This window comes from Lynx rufus, unplaced genomic scaffold (genome assembly GCF_022079265.1).
Source record: "Lynx rufus isolate CCGP_SWC_20201006 ecotype Redwood Valley unplaced genomic scaffold, mLynRuf1.p SCAF_1, whole genome shotgun sequence".
Classification (NCBI taxonomy): Eukaryota; Metazoa; Chordata; class Mammalia; order Carnivora; family Felidae; genus Lynx; species Lynx rufus.
Genome location: NW_025814823.1, coordinates 71,978,356 through 71,998,608, shown reverse-complemented (window position 1 = coordinate 71,998,608; position 20,253 = coordinate 71,978,356). Strand labels below are relative to the sequence as shown.

General features: G+C 41.2%; 1 protein-coding gene across 1 annotated transcript in view; it reads left to right on the top strand.

Annotated features, from left to right (window-relative positions):
* The window catches only part of TMTC4 (transmembrane O-mannosyltransferase targeting cadherins 4), a 66,529-nt gene that overhangs the window by 11,366 nt on the left and 34,910 nt on the right, over positions 1 to 20,253 (top strand). Inside the window, exons 4-5 of the mRNA XM_047081589.1 lie at positions 189 to 405; positions 6,473 to 6,560. Of these exons, the coding sequence (XP_046937545.1) occupies positions 189 to 405; positions 6,473 to 6,560 (305 nt within the window). The remainder of the gene's footprint in view (positions 1 to 188; positions 406 to 6,472; positions 6,561 to 20,253) is intronic.

Below are 20,253 nucleotides of genomic sequence, written 5' to 3'. Positions count from 1 at the left end.
GTTTTCTGCCACACTTGTCTGACATGCTCTTATCTGCTCTTTTTCCCCCAGTAGTTAGTTATGTTCTTGCCCTTTCTATATCTCCTCCCTTTAACACTGTCAGTCACCAGCCTTCTTCCTTCAGATGCTTTGCATTTTATTTTGCACACTTCTGCGCACCTGGTATGAACCCCTTTCGCTCACTACAGGATTAACTACTATTTGTCCGGAGGCTTCTACCCCATGAGTTTCCACGTGGTCAACATCCTCCTGCACGGCGGCATCTCTGTCCTCATGGTGGACGTCTTCTCCGTGCTGTTTGGCGGCCTGCAGTACAGCAGTAGAGGCCGGCGGTTGAACCTGGCCCCCAGATCCTCCCTGTTGGCCGCTCTGCTGTTCGCCGCACATCCGGTACACACTGAGTGTGTAAGTAGTGTCCGTCCGTGGCCTCTGTACTTGTGTCAGGACAAGGAGCCTTTCGTACGTTGGCTCATTCCCTAAAGTAGGCTGCCCTTGAATGGTCTTATTGCTGTAGAAAGCATATGGTGCTAAACGCTGCCAGATGCTTGAAATGACTCTGTGTAGGTCCGACAGGTCTTTCTCTCTTAGGAAAGATGCAGAGTCCCAGGTGGGCAAAGACTTCGTAATCATGGTGTGATCTTTGGTGATACTTTCTGTTTCCTCTATATGACTACACTGTAAAGGGTAAATGTTGCATATGTAGGTGTTGAATATTTAAATATTGAATAGACACCTGGTTTGGGGGTCTGAAGGTCAGAAGCTAAGAACTCGTCTTCAGCAAAGGGTCAGACGCAGTATTCCTGTTTTCACCGAGAACTGTCTCATTTTGAAAATACTTTCTCGTGCTTAATGTAATTGTAATGGAACTGCTGGGAGAGTGGACGGGCCACTTTACAGCAGAGGAATGGCCTGGGAAGACAAATAACACATCTTCCTCAGGTCCATCACATAGCTGGCAGATGTCGGGGTGGAACTTGAAACCTGGTGTCGCAGGCTCACACTGAGGGCATGAGGGCACACTTGGAGTTGTGCTGGAAATCTCTGCTGGGATTGGTCAGGAGCTCTCCTCACCTGCTTTGCACCCCCCTCCACCCCCCACTCTTCACTACCTGGATTATTCTCCCACTAAAGGGCTTGGCCCAGGTGACGGGGCAGCTCCTAACAGGGCCGTAACCTGCTGTCCTGTGGGCCACACCTGTATTCCGTGGAGCTGCTGCTGGATATATTCGGTACAAACTGTGTTGGGATTTACCCAGATGTATGGGGATTTCAGGAGCCACCCTACCCCCGCCCACCACAGATCCCTTTGAAAATAAAAGTCTGCATGTGTGCTTGAGGTAAAAGATTTGATTTTAGCCATTCATTCTGTGTAATGAAGTACCTGCGTGTAAAATACTACATGTTCCTTATTACTTCTCTGCAATAGATTTCTACATTTCGTGTGTATTTAAACCCCCACACTTAACTGAATACATTGAGCGTCTTGAAGTGAGTTTCAAAATATTGAGCAGAATTTAGTGTTCTGCTTTTGTTAAATTCTTTGTTCTTTGGTATTAAGAGGATTGTAGAGTTGTTATCACAACCTTCTAGTATCTTATTACTTCATAGCTTTTTTTAAAAAAATTATCATAATGTTTTACTTCAGCAAATTCAGAGGACTGACAATCTGGAAACTGTGGTAAAAGATTCGTTATCATCTATTTATATATAACGGTAACCAAATTAGAATTTGCTTCCATGTGATTTCTCCTTATGGCTTAAGTGTTTGTTGGGACCCAGAAATAGTGTACGGGTTGGTCAGAAAAAAGGGAATTTCTGGCAGAAGTACTGATTTACAGTTTTGGTCCTCATTTAATTTAGTGTGATCTTAAAGCAAAATAAATATTTGAGTTATTAACCAAAGAAACTTTTCTAAAATTCTGATTTTAAATATTGAGAAGTTAGTTTATAGAAAATTTTGAAATGCCAGCGAGTGTAACTGGATGTACGCACACACACACACACACACACACACACACACCAGTAAATGCAATCTGGGAACATATTAACCCTAAAATTCTGCATTTGAAGTATTTAAAAAGAAGCCAAGGGAGATCTAGCTATAGGAGAGTAGGGAATTTTTGAGAAAAATCTCTTCATCTCCCCCACCCCTCCATTCCATCAAAGTCATTCAAACTCAAACTGCAAGAAAAAATTATGGATCATTAAAAATTAGCATTCTTTTTTTTTTTTTAGGTAATGTTTATTTATTTATTCTGAAAGAGAGAGCAGGAGAGGGATAGAGAGAGAGGAAGACAGAGAATCCCAAGCAGGCTCCACACTCGCTCAGGATGGAGCCCGACACAGAACTGGATCTCACAACCATGAGATCATAACCTGAGTGAAATCAAGAGTCGGACGCTTAACCGACTGAGCCACCCACACACCCCCAAAATTAGCATTCTTAAAACAGACTATTTGTATGTTCATCTTTCATTGTCGTGGCAAATAGTATTGTTTCCTCCTATCTACACCCACCCATTATCCCCCACTCTCCATTTAACACAGCTGTAAAAATAAGCAAAAAGCAGGGCCCAAGGAGCTAGGTGGAAAGAGAGCCTGTCGAAGCCCCCAGGCCAGTGCCGGGGGAGTAGCCCTGGGCTTCGGGCTCCAGGCTGGGCCAGGGTCCTGCATGACTGTCCTTGGCGCAGCGCCCCCCAGCTGAACAGTGATCTAGGATGAGGACTCGGGGGTAGGAGTCATTGTGCTTCTGTTTTCATTTACTAAGGGAAAGCAACAGCAATGTGGCCCCTCCAGGTTTTAGTAATATAAATTTCTTTGTATTAACATTTATGTGTTTTGTGCCTTCTTGATATTAACTTTGAGGATGTTTTTGTCCACTGCAAATAAGAACCTAAATTTCCCGGTCTTCTAGGGTGACCAGCCATCCAGTTTGCCCCATATTCAGGGAGTTCTGCGGCCTGGGACTTTCCATTCTGAAACTGGGACCGTCCCAGGCAAACCAGGATGAGTTGGTCACCCTATAGTCTTCCCACCTATTGCTCCCCAACTGGTAATGAAATAATTGTAATTAGTGGTATTTGCTCCTCAACTAATACTGAATGCCTCTCGTTTTCCAATATGCCACCCCAAATCACTCCAGGGTGTTCGTAGGTGTATAAGGCCTCCGACAGACCAGTCATCAGGGAGGGTTGCTCTTGTCTGTGGCCAGGAGGATGGAGCCCCAGGGGACACTAGTGCCACCATAGATTTTCCTTTTCCTCAGAGCATTGGTAAGGATTTCAAGTTGCCTGAATTTGGTATCAAAGAGGGAAGCTCAGGCCTCCTTAGGAATTCTGTCCATGTATGAAGCCAAAGTTTAATACTGAAGGAATTAGGTGGGGAAGCGTTCCCCCTTTCCCTTCCTCTAATTCCTTCTTGCCATCCCTGTGCAAATACACCACCTGCTCTATGGATTTGAGGGAATTGCAATGATTTCTCTAGAAAACCCTGATGTGAGTGTTCCAGGTTATCTCTGAAGAGGTGGAAGATTTTCCCTTCCTCATTTCTAGGTTCTTTGGCTGGCCTAATAATTAGATTGACATAAGACAGATCAACAGGAGAAAAACAAATTTAATTTCTGGAGCCCCATAAAAGTATGAGATTCAAAGAAGTGACCAAAGCAGGAACCTTTTCTAAATTTGTGAAGAATTGGTAAGACAAAGGGATGTGGGATTGGGGTAGTGAATTAGTGAAGAAGTAACAGGGGCTGTTTACGTAGATTTTTCCAGCCCTAAATTCCCTACTTCTGGTGATAGGGATACCTTCTACACTCCTGATAGAAGGAGGCTACTTTTCACAGGGGAGATTTATTTCCTGTTTTCAGTGGGATAAAGGATGGTCAGATCGTCCATCTAGTATTCGCTGTTTCTCAAGTACCTTTAATTCAAGATAATCAATATGCCAAAGTGGCATATCTAAGGTGGAAGAGTCTGTTCCCTTTCCTTTGTAAGAAAAAAAATAGCCTTTGTAAAGACTTTTGCCTGAAAATACATACCACAGATAACAGGGAAGGAAAATAATATCTTTCCTTACTGTTGTCAATTCCCCAAACAATTGGACACGGTGCCTCCCTCCTTGGATAGCCTTAAATTTTTTTTCTGTGAAGTCTCTCTTTAATTATAATGTTAAAAATTCTTTGTAAGGACTAAAAACTCTTTTGCTTTAAAACACCAGCCATTCTTTTTAAAATGTGTTTTTATTTATGTCAGACAATGTCATGTACATACATTGCTTAAAGACTTGGGAGTATTTTCACCAGTTACCCAACGAATGTTTATTTTCTAAATAGATTTGTGTAATGGGATGCCTGGATAGTTTAGTCAGTTAAGTGTCTGACTCCTGATTTTGGCTCAAGTCACAATCTCTCTGTTCATGAGCTTGAGCCCCGCATCAGACTCTGCACTGACAGTGCAGGGCCTGCTTGGGATTCTCTTTCTCTCCCCCTCTCTCTGCCCCTCCTCTGCTCATATGCTCATTCACTCTCTCTCTCTCTCTTTCTCAAAAATAAATAAAACTTTAAAAACATTTTTTAAGTTTATATAGGTTTAAAAGTTCATTTTAGTGTAGATCTTTAAATGTACCTTAGCTACCTAGATAATAAGTAGTTTAGGCTGGTTGTTTTCACCCCATCCCTGGTATTTATAGGAACACTACCCTTCCCTCATTCATTTGAAGAAACTTTGTTCTCTGACCCCTCACAACCCCATTCCCTGCTTCCCCTGAGTCCCTTGCCTTAGGGACCACTTTGGATAAGCTTCTCTGCATTGGTTTGGATAATTTTCTGTTCCTTAAGGGTTTGGGATTCAGGTCCATCCTCAGCCCCTGTAGGTAGTCTCAGAAGGAAGATGCCCCTCCTTTCCCTCTCATTGTCCTGGGGGGTAGGGGTGGTCCCCTGCTCTCTTTGTCACCACAGTGCTATGGAGCCAAAACCTGCCTCACCCTGGGCTCCTATGCCCTTTGTTTCTTTCTGCTCCCCATGCTTCTGGAAGCACACATCAAGAGTCATGCAGGGAGCTAACCGTGAGCAGCATCTACTGTGTGCCAGCTCTGTTTGGTTTACCTGCATCCCTGATTTTACTGTGTCCCTGATTGAGTGAGTTGCAGGCTGGAGTATTCAAGAACTCTCATTGCGTACTCACTTCGTTCCTGAAGTTAATTGTACTGTTCAACCCTCCGGCATATTGGCATACTTGTTCCAGATCCATTGAAGCTTTGTTTGTCCTTAGCTTCCTTCTTGGGAGGTGTTTTCCACGTGGGTGGCATTCACAGGTTGGATTCCTCAGCCCCTTCAATCCTAGTGATTGCGTGACTCCTTGGGATGCCACACGCACTGCCGTCAGGAGTTAACAATCAGCATGGAAAATCACCGTCAGCGTTTCATATCTAGCAGGGTAGCATGGGAATGCTGCTAAAATAGCCATCTCTTGTCCACACACTTGGGAATCGAATGTAATTGTAGTCATTTTCATATTCTTTGTATAGTCTCTTCTCTCCATTTATAGCATAGTCTTTATTCTGTCCCACATAATCATAGTATCTGTCCTTTAAGAAAAGATAAACTTACCAGCTATTGGGGTGACACCTAGAGAATCCAGAGAATACCAGAGAATTTGGTACGTGTCACATCCAGGTGCTAGTTCGTTAGCAGAGCGTGCCACATTAACTAGACCCACACTCCTGAGTGGAGTTGTGTGTCTTTCTCTGCCAGGAGACGCTTGGGGAACAATTACTGGATGTGACATGAGACATGAATTTCACATTTGCTTTGTTATCACTAAGGTAAAAAAGGGAAGGGCAGTCATGAGAGAAAGAGATGGTTGACATTTTATTCTGTTTTCATCTTATTTCTCAATCCCTTTTGAAGCATTCTGCTTTCCGGGTTAACCCAAGTTTTGGTCTCGAAGGGAGGAGGAGGGGCAGAGGTAGCACTGAACCACTGTTCCTGTGTCTTTCTCTATTTGCCCAGTGACCTGCAACATTAATTTCCCAGCTTTCCTTCATGTTTCCAATCAAATTTTCTTTAGTAAATATTATGCCCTTTGAGCTGATAACATTTTCCAATTATAAATCCACTTTGGGGATATCAGCGGCACAGGCCTCTGGGCTCTAGGGTGCGGTGTGCTGTGACAGAGCTCTCATGGCCCACGTGCATCGCCGACTGTGTCATGCTCCCAGAATGGCCATCAGCACGACCCTGCCAGTCCCGCTCTCTTGGGAGCAGCTAGCTCAAGTCCTAGACCAAAGAGGGAAAAGAAAAACCAATCATAAGATAAGACCACAGGGCTGCTGTGTAGTCAGCACAGATTATTTTAATAGATGGAAGAATCTAGTAAGGTTTTTGCCTTTCGTTTCTAAGAAATTTTTTATACATTTAGGATTTAAAAAAAAAATTTTTTTTACCTAAATCTATTTTTCTTCTCCTTCTTTTAAGGTTGCTGGTGTTGTCGGCCGTGCAGACCTCCTGGGTGCCCTGTTCTTTCTGTTATCTTTCCTTGGCTACTGTAAAGCATTTAGAGAAAGTAAGCATGATATTTGCCTTCTTATGTTTAAAATGGGAAATTAATCCATTTATATAATTTTATCACTTTGCGAGGATGTGGGTCACAAAGTCTCTCTTTAGATATGTGTTTACTCCATTGCTTTTTTAATAATACAAACTTCATACATTAGCGTTCACACGGGGCCATTCTATTGAGTGGTGAAACCAAGAGCTTCTGCTCTAACACAGTCGTGGTTGATTTTTGTAATTTTATTGGCAGTAAAATTGTAGGGGAAGCACTTTTGTTTATTCTTTATTAAAACCTCTCAGTGGAAAAAAAAATGCTGGAACAGATGACTAGCTGTGGATAGGTACCTGGATTATGAAATTCTTGCTTTAATCATTGGAGTGTTATTAGTACTTACAAAGAAAGTCATTGTTGCTGGAATTGAAATGACTCATTGGGTATGTGTGTCGGGGTGGGGGCATGGAGGAATGTCTTGGGACAGCATAGCAGGTGCACTTACTGAGACGCAGAGAATCCCTGAATGGCTCTGCTCATTAGATGGACTCCAGTCATCCCCAAGTCAAGTCACACCTTCCAGGTTGCTCGATCGTAGACATTGGGTGTGATGAACTTGGCTTATGTAGTAGTCATACCTGCCAGCTCCAGCAACAGTTACATGTCCAGTTTCTGTATCTGAAGAAGTTAGAAGTTTATGGACTGTAGAACTCTCCTTATGTGTCACAATCAATGATTTATATCGGGGGTTGGGGTGAAGGGAAAAGAGGGAAGGCTCCAGGGATGATTTCCTCTGGAATATCCTCAGTACCTTGGCCTCCTTGAGGTTTTTCCACAATTTCTCAAGGCTCAGGTATGGTCCGGGGTCCAGGACTTTCCTGTTATTGTCATATACTAATGCTTGTTCTTTGGTACCTTCTGTGAATTAATCCCTTGTTGATCACAAAGAGCAAACCACTCATTCATAATGTGCGTGCTGGGGCTGGTGACATGGAAATCTCAGGGCTGGTAAATGGCAGGCAGGCAGGCAGGAGTCGGGGTGGTCCCATGGGCCAAATCAAGCCCGTTAGCTCTTCTCATGTGGCCTGCAAGCTAAGAATGATTTGTTTTTTTTTTTTTTTTTTTCCAAAATACACATTGAGCCATTGCTACCTAATTTAATGATCACGTGTTCAGGCAAATTTTAAGAATGATTTTTAAATTTTTTTTTCAACGTTTATTTATTTTTGGGACAGAGAGAGACAGAGCATGAACGGGGGAGGGGCAGAGAGAGAGGGAGACACAGAATCGGAAACAGGCTCCAGGCTCTGAGCCATCAGCCCAGAGCCTGACGTGGGGCTCGAACTCACGGGCCGCGAGATCGTGACCTGGCTGAAGTCGGACACTTAACCGACTGTGCCACCCAGGCGCCCCAAGAATGATTTTTATAACTTTTTTTTTTTTACCATTTCAAAAATGGTAGTTTCTTTTTTTTCCATAATTAAATTTACACACCTTCCAACCACAAGTATTACAAAAGAAAGTTAAAAAAAATCATATCTTACAGATCCTAAACTTGTCTTCAGCATTTAGCTCAAAGGTCTCACCATCCTCAAAAAATTGTTCTCCTGCTAAACTCATGAGCTAAAAGTTCCGTCCAAGTAGTGACAAGACGGTCTTTGCTAGCCCATGGTCATTCTCTTATTTCTTTTTTTAAGTTTATTTATTTATTTTGAGAGAGAGTGGGAGCAGGATAGGGACTGAGGGAGCAGACAGAATCCCAAGCAGACTCCACACTATCAGCACAGAGCCTGATGCAGGTCTCAAACTCACAAACTGTGAGATCATGACCTGAGCCAAAATCAGGAGTCAGACACTCAACTGACTGAGCCACCTAGGCACCCCTAGCCAATGGTCATTCTTGTCCCATTTTCCCCAGCCAGTCAGGTCTGAACAGCAGAGTAAGGCTTGATTGGGGGGTGAGGGAGGAGGGCTAATTTTCCCCAGTACAAGATTGCATCTGAATCTTGATGGGAACTTGAGAGGCTTGAGGGAAGGGTCCAGGCCCTGTATTTAGTCAGAGTCCCTGCTGGAGGAAGGGGAAGAGAAAGAAGAAGAATGCTTGGCATGCTTGTGGTGTTTGTGTGTCTTTTTATGAGCTTTTCTTCATTTTCTTCCGCATCTTCCTGGCCATCACCATACCTGGTCCTACCATGCCATGTGCCAAGGGATTCACAGGAGGCATGCCAGGAACAGGAGGTGGGTAGGGACCTAGGGGTGAGTACCCTGGATCCCCTGGTTGTGGTACAAGATGAGGGGTGCACCCAGGGGGAAAGCTGGATCCCCCAGCAGCTGCTGGGGGAGTTGGAAAGAGGTCTGGAGGACAGGCAAGATTGGAACCTCCAGGGATTTGGCCCCAGCTTGCTGGCACTGTTGAGGTATTTTTCTTCCAGCCTTTACACTGCTGCCTGGGCTTGACTCCTCCTCGGCTCTCTGATTTTTACATTTTTAAGTGGCTGGGAAATAAAAACCAATAGTAACCTATTGTGACATATAAAAAATGACATGAAATTCAGATTCCAGTGCCCACATATAAAGTTTTATTGAGACATAGGCACACCCACTTATTTTCATTCTGTCTGGGACTGATTTTGCCCTACAGCGTCAGTTCCATAATGTCGACACAGGCCACCTAGCCTGAAAGCCTAAGACACTTACTGCCCAGTCCTTTGCAAAGTTTGCCAATGTCTGAGACAGATGATTTTCAGGGTTGTCACCATCTGAGTGGTTCCAAATTTTTTTTAGTAATGATTAATACAGGTTTCCAGAAGAAATTTTTTTACTTATAAACATAGATGACTTTGCTGTTAATATAATAGCTGCCATTTATTGGCTATATCTAGTGGCACATGTATATGTGTGTATGTTATGTGTGTGTGTGTGTGTGTGTGTGTATGTGTGTATATATATATATATATATATATACACGCTTTCTCATTTAAGTATGTAACAGTCTTTGTGGAGTTACTTCCCCATTTTTCCAGATGTAGGACTGACAGTTTAAGTAACTTTTTCAGGGTCACACAGCTACTTATGGCAGAACTGGGTTCACACTGGAGTCTAACTCACTTCAAAGCCAACGGCAGCTGCCTTGTGTTCCTCTGCTTCCCTGTACTCATTGGACCAATGAGGCAAAGCTTATCAAAACTGTCATTAAAAATAGCCAGGAGGCGGACACCTGGCTGGCTCAGTCAGAAGAGCGTGTGACTCTTGATCTCAGGGTCATGAGTTCAAGCCCCACATTGGGTGTGGATATTACTGAAATAAATAAATAAACTTAAAAAGAAATAGCCAGGAGGTACATTCAGTTCTACTAACAAATTGGTAAATTATTAGGCATGATAATGGCATCACAGGTATGTTTTGAAAACAGTTCTGTTAGAGACTCATGGTGAAATATTTGTGGATGAAATGGTATAATGTCTGCGATTTGCTTCAAATTAATCTGAGGGGAGGCAGGAAGCATGTGGCCAGACTGGCCAGAAGTCAATCATTATTCGAGCTAAATTAGGGGGATATAAGGGTCCCTACTGCCATACCTCCACTTTGGATGTTTTTTGGTTTTGTTTTTGTTTTTAAATAGTTGTTTTCTTTTTAAAGGCCAGGTGAGTCACCAGATTAAGCATCAACAGATTTTAATGACATGCTTTTTTAATCTTTAAAACATTGTGCTTATCTCAGACATCTAGACAATCCATTTCTAAGGATTTTTTTCCTTTCAACCTTACACGAAACAAATCAGTAGTTAATGATGTGGGACCATCCCTGAGGCCTGAGGTTCTGCCTCTCCTGAGGTCTCTGTGTGTTTGGAAGACAACCATTTAGAAGGTTGAACAACATCTCCTTCGTTTTCTCCCTCCCCGCAACTCCCAGGTGGTGTCCATCCCCACAGTAAGTGTCAGCGGGGCTACTTAACCTTAACATTTGCTTTCAGGATTCTGAAAGAGTTTCTAACACAGTTTGCCTTTCAAAAAGTGCTATCCCAAGGTGAAAATGACCAAGGACCAGATTCTTGTGATATTTTAATGTCCTGTATATTAGTGGGAGTTCCCTAGCAAAACAAAGACTTAGTTATATTATTTAAATCCCCATAGACTTTTCCTCCCTTATTTTTCTTGTGATAAAATATACGTAACATCAAATGACCATTTTAACCATTTTAAATGTACCAGTTCAGTGCATTAAATATATTCCCACTGTTCAACCATCACCATTGTCCATCTCCAGAACTTTTTCATCTTGCAAAAGTGAAACTCTGTACCCATTAAACAGCAACTCCCTGCTCCACCTTCCTTAGCCCCTGGAGAACACCATTCTACTTTCTGTCCATGAGTTTGACTGTTCTAGGTACCTCATAGAAGTAGATTCATACAATATTTGTCCTTTTGTGTCTGGCTTATTTTACTGAGCATAACACCCTCAAGATTCATCTATGTAGTAGCAGGTGTCCGAATTTTTTTCAAAGCTGAATAATTCCATTGTATGTATGTATCACGATTTATTTATCTGCCAGTGGGCATTTGGGTCCTTTCTACCTTTTGGCTACTGTGAGTACTGCTTTGAACATTGGTGTACCCAATAGCCTTTTTCAAAAAATGAACAATAGAGTTCTTTTAAACCTTATTTTTTTTTTCTACAAAAAGATTTAGGCAGGGTTGTAAATTCTTCTAGCACAAGCTGTGTTGTTTTGATGTTCTACGCATTGTACCTAGAACATCCATATAGAAACTACCCGTAGTTCCCAAGGGTGGACTGGAGTTGGCCTGTGAGATTTTTCACTCACTGCCCCTCCTCCATCCCATCCTGTACAGGCTGAACATGGGGCAGATTATGTCTTGGAGCATCAGTTGCCTCAGACCTGCAGCTCTGCTGAGACACAGCAGAAGGGTGACCCCAGTGGCCCCAGACTGCACCATGCTTACCGAGGACTTGGTTACACCCAAACACCCTGCACCCCCCCTTTGTTACCATTATTTTATCATACTGAGATAAAACCACCAGTTTTCTTCTGACTCACCATGTTTCTGATAGAGCAGAGGTTGGGGACAGCTGAACAGAACAGCTTCAAGTACAGAGAATACTGGTGGTCACTTTTCTTCCTGAAACTGAAAGTTAACTTAGCAATTAGGCATGTCCAGCTCTTCCTGGGGTCGGTATCTCCCCACCTATGGTGATCATAAAACTCCTAAGATACACATGGCCCCGGGGATCTGGTAGGGGGAGCAGTAGGATGACAGAGTGCACCTGCCCCAGCCTCATAGCACATTGAGTACCATTTTGTGGCTTTTCCATAAGACCCAATCGGAATGGGGAGGTGGGAGAGGGGGAGAGAGTCCATTTTCTACTCACTCTTATGCTCATTATAGACAGTGGCACTTCACGTTCTTAAGTTGCCAAATAAATCTGCATTTGTAATTACAGAGGATAATTTACTCATCATATTTCTCCTAAATAAAATTAAAAATTAAATCCGTTGGCCTTTATCAAAGACAACTCTAAAGTTGTAATGAAGAATCAATCATTTTATTAATTTTAACACATCCCTCCCTTAAAGACTCTATTCCCTATACTGAATGCCTGTCAAAGACATCAGAAGTTTTTTTTTGAAGAAAATACTAAATGTTGATAGATTTTAACATGTGGGACACATAATCTAGGAGATAGAATAAAACGTCCACTATTTCTAAAGATTACTCGGGTGGATTAATGAAAAAACTATCAGAAGACTAACAGTTCTTCTATCAAGTGTGAACTGATACATTTATTAGCCTCCTTTAGTGTGGACTATTCTCAGAGAATGGTGAAAAACTAACGACATCTTATATTCTTTCCCTGGTTCCTTTAGTATTTACCTTCCCCCCCCTTCATTTCACAAATGTACATATTCTGACATATGCATCTGTGTTAAACTCATTTGTAAATTACAAAATTATCTCCAAGAGCCATCTCTACAGAAGATAAATTTTTTAATAAAGCCTTTGGAAACTAATACCAAAGGTAAAAGTGTTTTAACGTGTGATGGCTTTTCAACTAATACATTGATTCTTGAGAAATTGGTGAAGTATATTCCAGTCTGGATGGAACTGTGTTAACAGTAGTAGCAACATGATCTTTCTTTTTTGGTTCAGTAGCATTCCTTTGACATTTGTTGTGTTTGCTTTAAAAATGGAAAGAGATTGTTGGGCCTTTAATGTTACATGTGAAATGTCTTCAAGAAAGTTAACCTGGAAATACTTCATGTTTGCACACAGATAGCAGTGGTAAATGTGGCTTCTGTGGAGAGCCTTTTAAGAATCTGAGTAGATTTTCATTAGGTTGAAGTTCCTTAGGACAGAAGACAGATGGATCAATTAGGAAAAAGGTTTTCTCCTTTTTTTTTTTTTTATTTTTTTATTTTTGGGACAGAGAGAGACAGAGCATGAACGGGGGAGGGACAGAGAGAGAGGGAGACACAGAATCGGAAACAGGCTCCAGGCTCTGAGCCATCAGCCCAGAGCCCAACGCGGGGCTCGAACTCACGGACCGCGAGATCGTGACCTGGCTGAAGTCGGACGTTTAACCGGCTGCGCCACCCAGGCGCCCCAGGAAAAAGGTTTTCTGTTGACCTCTTGTCTACAGGTCACCCCACCTTCCCAGGATCTGTTTTCCTGTTCACTTGAACCCCCTTCAGGAAAAGGCAAGGGTAAATGAAAATGAGGCCTGTGGCCCTGCTTCCAGACTGAAGTGAATGGCCTTCTACAGTCTCTGTCAGCTTATTTAGTCATTGGAAAATATAAAGCTATGAGGTTGCCCCTCTCCACACATCCAGCCTCAGTGTCTTGACCCTGCCAGTTATTCTTGGCTGTGGTCTTTTGTGTCCTTTTTGTCCTCTGACTGTATCCACCTGCCCACATAGGCTTTGCGTTACAGATCATAATCATTTTTTTCCCCTTGGGAGTTTAAAGTAGGTGGTTGAAAACACCCATCTCTCAAGCTGCACTCTCCATCATTTTGAGTTGGTTTTCAGGTCCCGCTCACTGTTTTCACTGCTATTTTCAGTCCCGCTCACTGTTTTCACATCATGGAGTATGGATGGTATGATTGAATTCTGCCTCCCAAGTTCCTTGCGGGTCCGGAGGCAGTGCAACCTGTATTCGAAAGAGAAGGACTTACACTCAGTTGTTAGCTTCCCCAGGGAAAGTCCCATTTCCAAAACGTAAGGCAGTTCTCTGATTCCTCCCCTACAAGGCTCTGCGCCCTGAGCTCCACCTGCTGTAATCTCAGGAGCAAGCAGAGCAGGGCAGGACATGGTGAGCTGGTGAGCGGATGCCCAGCCCTGTCGCCCACTTGCTCCATTCACATTGGACAGCCCCCTCAGCTCTGCCAGCCACTCCTCCCCTCCACACTCCCGAATCCCCCTTTGTCTCATTATCCCCACCAAGTCTGGTAGAGCCTTTCCTAGTCTTTGCTGTGTTTTCGGCCACTTTTCTATGTTTCAGATTTTTCATACTCCTTTTTAAACATACTAAGAATAGAATCTACGTTTATAGAGAACTCTCTGGAATAATCCTTACACAGCATGGTAATGTTCAGCTTCATACCTATGGTGGATAAGAGTCTTTTTAAAGAGGAGCAAGACTTTCACGGGTGCCCGGGTGGCTCAGTTGGTTGGGCGTCCGACTCTTGGTTTTGGCTCAGGTCATGATCCTGGGGTCATGGGATCAACCCTGAGTGTCAGGCTCTGCACTGAGCGTGGTGCCTGCTTAAGTATGAATCTCTCTCTCTCTCTCTCTTTCTTTCTCTCTCCTTCTTAAAAATAAATAAAGAGGAGCAAGACTTTCATAAACTAATAATACCATCATAGAGAAGAAGCAGTAAGAACCCTATATGCAAAAGTGATTCTGGTCAAGCATCCATGATAAGACTTTTCTGATTCTGTTCTAAAACATAAAATAGCACACAGGCTTATCAATTTTTGTCATCCATTCTTTCACCAATAATTAACCAAACCTTAAGAGTGTCCTTTGTACCAGGCCCTGTGTCCTGTGTTGGGGATACAAAAACTAGAAAGTCCATGCCTTGAAGGGCTTATGGTCCAGTATATTTTGATTAAAATAAAGGTTTCGGCATTCAGAATACTCAAGGAGTGGAATGTTCTAGTTTTCCATACTTCCTTGTTAACTTTTTCCTTCCTGTGCACACCTCACAGTGGGCTCTCAATAAGTATTCTCTTCTTATCATAGTGCATTTATACAGAATTGATGACTGTGGCCTTTGTACTATTAATTTCTTTATTTTCCTTGAAATGTGCATCTTCTTTTTTTTTAAGTGAGATATAACTGACATATAACATTTTATTAGTTTTAGGTGTACAAAATAATGACTCAATATTTGTATATATTGTGAAATTATCACCACAGTAAGTGTAGTGAGCATCCATCACCATATTGTTTTAATGTCTATTTATTTACTTTTGAGAGAGAGATTGAGAGCAGGGGAGAGGCAGAGGGGGGCGGGGGGAGAGAGAATTCTAAGCAGGCTCTGCAATGTCAGCACAGAGCCTGATGTGGGGCTTGAACTCACAAACTGTGAGATCGTGACCTGAGCCGGGATTCAGAGTTAGATGCTCAACCAATTGAGCCACCAGGCTCCCCATTCGTCACCATATATAGTTACAATTTTTTTTTTCTTATGATGAGAACTTTTAAGATCTACTGTCTTAGCAACTTTTAAATATGCATTACAGTATTGTTAACTATAGTCATCATGGTATACATTACATCCTCAGGATTTATACCTAGAAATTTTTACCTTTTGGCCACCTTTGTCCACTTTGCCCACCTCCACTGTCCTCTGGCAACCACCTATCTGTTCTGTTTTGGAGTTTGTTTGGTTTTTAATTCTACACATAAGAGAGATCATGCTGTATTTGTTTTCTCTATCTGACTTATTTTCCTTAGCACAGTGCCCTCAAGGTCCAAACATGTTGCAAATGGAAGGAATTCCTTCTTTTTTTACATCTGAGTAATATTCCATTTTGTTTATACTGTGTATATGTACATATATACACACACAGTATATGTTTTATATATATTATATATTTATAGTATTTTATATACTATAGTGTAATATGCTATACTATATCATGGTATTACATAGTGTTAGTAATATACCATAGTATGTAATATATGGTGTGTATATAATATATATAGTATTACATAGTATTATAGTATATGTATAATGTATATTTTATAGTATATATATAATACATATAGTATTTTATGTATATAGAATGTGTATGTGCATATATATGTGTGTGTGTGTGTGTATGTATATATATACGGTTTTTCTTTATTCATTCACCCATGAACTTAGATTGTTCCATGTCTTGGCTGTTATAAATAATGCAGTGAATGTGGGGTGCAATATCTTTTCAAGATAGTGAGTTCATTTCCATTGGATAAATACCAGAACTGGAATTTCTGGATCACATGGTAGTTTTACTTATGCTGTTAATTTCTTTCATCTACTCTCTATTAAATTTCCTTCAGTCCAACAGAGCAGAGAGGTTGATACTAATGGACATTCATATATCCAGGTGTATATATTTTCATTTGGACTTTGAGCTACGTTAAGAAATAGTCACTCCTCTGTTTTCCCTGCCTCGTCAGTGTGCATTTTACAAAAAGCTGACTAGTGAGCACACGTGGTAAACACACTGTCATGATGGTGATGACAGTTGCTCGTGTTATGCCACATATTTTAAGTGTCCCACTGAGAATCAAAGCTCTTTTGTGGTAAAAGTTCAGTCCGGCATTTATTGGATACAAATAATGATGCTGTTTGTTGTTTATACTCAAGGCTTAACGTGACCTGGTCTTTGTTCTTTTTGGATCTGAACATAAATTCAAAGAAAGGTCTCGCAGCAGTTACACAGAAACTTGTAGTTCAAGAGAGGTTTTTAATATTTTTTATAAGGGAACAAAACATTGAGTACTCTGAAATTAGTGGTTTAACTAGTCAAAAAAATCTCTTTCAAAGGATGTATTTCTTTTTGATAACCTCATTAGCTTTCTTTATAGATGCAATGTATGTATTATAAAGCTCTAGGCAATTTTTAACTGCCTGAGTTTATTAACAAGCAATTTTGGGCTAACCTCTAGAATCCCCAGCATTTTCAGAAAATGAAAAAAAATCTACTCACGTAACATTTCTGTCTGGATTTTTTTTGTGTGTGTGGTGGTGGCAGTGGTGTTGGGGTGCTTAAATAGAATATTTCCATGCAAGATCTTTTGTTACAGAATCCTTTTTTAAAAAGGAAATGTCCTGGGGCACCGGGGTGGCTCAGTCAGTTAAGCATCTGAGTCTTGATATCAGCTTAAGTCATGATCTCACAGTTGTGAGATTGAGCCTCGAGTCAGGCTCCCCACTGAGTGTGGAGCCTGCTTGGGATTCTCTCTCTCCCTCTCTCTCTGCTCCTCCCCTGCTCACTCACATGCTCTCTCTCTCCAAATAAATAAATAGACATTTTTAAAATAAATAAATAAAAATTAAAAAGGAAATGTCCTTATAAGGGAAACTATACTTTTTTAAAAAATATTTATTTGAGAAGAGTGCAAATGGGGGAGGGTCAGAGAGAAGGGGACAGAGCTGACAGGCTGACAGCAGCAAGCCCGATGTGAGGCTCAAACCCACGAACTGTGAGGTCATGACCTGAGCCGAAGTCAGAAGCTCAACTGACTGAGCTACCCAGGCACCCCAACCATTTTAAATTCTAAACTATTGCAAAAGACAGTATCCCAAATATTAGTTGTTGTAAGTTCTTAAACGTTGTTTGCTTATTGCTGTCCTTGCCACAGTTCGGGGAGCTAGAATAGGATAACTCTTACTCTTGGGGTATCATTTCCTCATATTTTCATTCTGATTGAAGACATCTGTTTTCCTTTGACTTAGAATCATGCAGCTCTAAAAAACAATAGGGAGACTGTGTATCTCATGTACTATAGGACTCTTGTTTTTAGATTTGGGGTCATTGCTGACTGAATTCTGACTGTGGTATTCATGTGCATTTTCTTTTCTCTGCTTTTATGTTTCTTTGGTTCCTACATCACTTGATGTCCCCCGAACGGGCTGGTATTTTAGAATAGCAACGTCTGACTTCTTTCATTCTGCGGGTGGAAGCACTGCCTGGTTGGCTCCAACTTTTGGAATGGGAATCTGACGCTCATTGTGTCGCTCTGGCAGAGGGAGTGGGAGCCACCTGCCGGGGTGGCGTGGTTCCCACACACAACATGACGTGCCAGCTTCAAGGCAGCAAAGATGCCAAGCATCGAGTGCTGAAGAGGGGAGCTCATACAATGCGATGCTTTCACTGAAAGAAGATCTTCCCACCAGAAAGTAGTACCAGTTCCGAAGCACATGCTTCATTAAATTGATCACATCTGTTGGCACTTGTGGGTGTTAGCACTGACAAGTGTCTCTCTGTTAGTGCATTTTGGGGTTTTTTTTCTTTTTTTCTTTTTTGGCCTGTGCTTCCTCCACTCTATTAGCCTTTGCCTCATTTATCTAAGTGATTGTATTATCTTTGATAATGCAGACATAGACTGAGACAAACATTTTCGAGGCCAGTTTATGAAGCTCTGGATCATAAACTGTTGATGTTTCCTAAAGCTGCATAATTATCCTAGAGCAAGGTGTCTTCCTACATGAGGAGAGATGTCACATGGTATAAGAATGGTTCCTTTTCTCCCTCTCCTGGGTCATTGGTGGTTGCAATTTAGCAGACTGGCTGGAGATGAGACAGAGGACTCTGGGTAAACGCAACATCCTGAGATGCTCGCATGTAGCTACATACCAGTTAGATTTCCCTATTTGGGGAGGATTGTTTTGAATAAAAATATTCATAAATACAACCACACTGGAGGCGACATCTGGCTCTCAGAATTTATGGTTACTGTTTGTAACAGCTATGAATTTAAAATTAACACGGTCAACTTTTGCTGTGCCTTTTTAATATTCCTTGTGTAATTTTTTAAATGTTTAATTCCAGTATCGTTGACATACAGTGTTATATTAGGCTTATGTGATTTTTTTAACTTCTTTTTTTTTTAAAGAGTCTCTTACATGGTGGGGATTTTTCCATTGTGAGGAAATTTCAAGACATTAATGTCAAAAGATGTGACTTCTGGCTGTATTTTTGTTCACATTGAAAGTGAATTGTTAACTTTTTTGTATTAAATTGCATATCATAATTGCATAACAAATGTGGTAATATAAGACTTCTGGTAGACATAGAAATAAATGAAATTATTGATTCCCCAAATACCTATTGAGCACCAGCTGTTGGAGGTAGCCTATCATTATCTGTTTCAGCTGTCCTATTAAAATGTTCAAACTTGGAAATAAAAAAATGGCTTTCATTAGTTAATAAGTTAATTTCATTAGTTAATAAGAGCATACCCCAAAAAATGCAAAGCCCAAATTCATCTAGAGATGCTATATCTTGGCAACTATTAGCATTGGTCACCTTGACAAATCAAGACTCAAAAAGGAGTCTTGAGTCTGAGGAATTACATGGGTAGAACTATGCTAGAGCAGGCCATATTACTAGAAGTACACTAGGCTGGGCTGTCCCCAGACTCAGAACCAGTTTCCCAGGTGAGTATTTACTTTTTATAAGGCCCTCCTTGACCACTCCCATACTGGCAATAGTGCCAATGGTATGTACTTTGGCGTTTTAAGACATCAGTTAAATTAAGCTTTCCAGTTTGAATACTGGAAAAAGTGAAATGTGTGTGCATGAATAGTCCTATAACTCCTGATAACATGTCAAGTGGCCAATCTGGGAGGGGGTTGCAAGAGAAAGATTTAAATAGACAAGCTCACTTCATATTTTCTGAGTTTTAGAAGGCAGACTTGGAATACAATTAAAGCCATGAGCAGATCATTTCATCTGTGAGCTGGGTCTCTGAGCACATGATATAGACAGTGCTGTGCAGTAGGAACACAGGATGAGCCATGCATGTAATTTTTAAATGTCTAGTAGCCACATTATAAAAAGATGCAGTTGGATGAATTTTAACTGCAGTTTTTAGCCAGATGTATAAAAAATACTATAATTTCAACATGTAAAAATCAGTATAAAAATTATGAAATATTTTACATTTTCTTTTTTCATACTGAGTCTTCAAAATCGGGTGTGTATTTTATACTTAACAACGCATCTCACTAGGGACCAGACACATTTCAGGTGCTCATTAGCTATAATGCCTACTCTTCTGAACAGTGTAATCTAAGATTTGATTTTCTGAATATAAAGCCATCCCTAGGTTTGTAACTGACAACTGAAATTTTGCTTTTGACCAGAAATTGCCACTGTTGAGAAGTGGCATAATATTTAAAAATCACTGTAACTTAAGAAATTTCTTCAGCAAAGAAACGTTGTCTTTCGCATGCTTTTTACCAGACATGTCTGCACAAAATCATAAGAGGTAAGTAGAGAGTGGAAATCTTCCAAAAGAATCGTGATAGAGGATTTGAGAGGTGTGAGGTGTCCAGGTCCCTTGCAGAAATTTGGGGTTTGAGAAGTGTGGTGAAAGTATGGAGTGAGATTACAAAGAAGGTTATCAGTAAATGTGAAAGCTGTGTTTTCTATGCAAGTTATTTTTCTGTATTCAGTGAAATCTCTGATTTT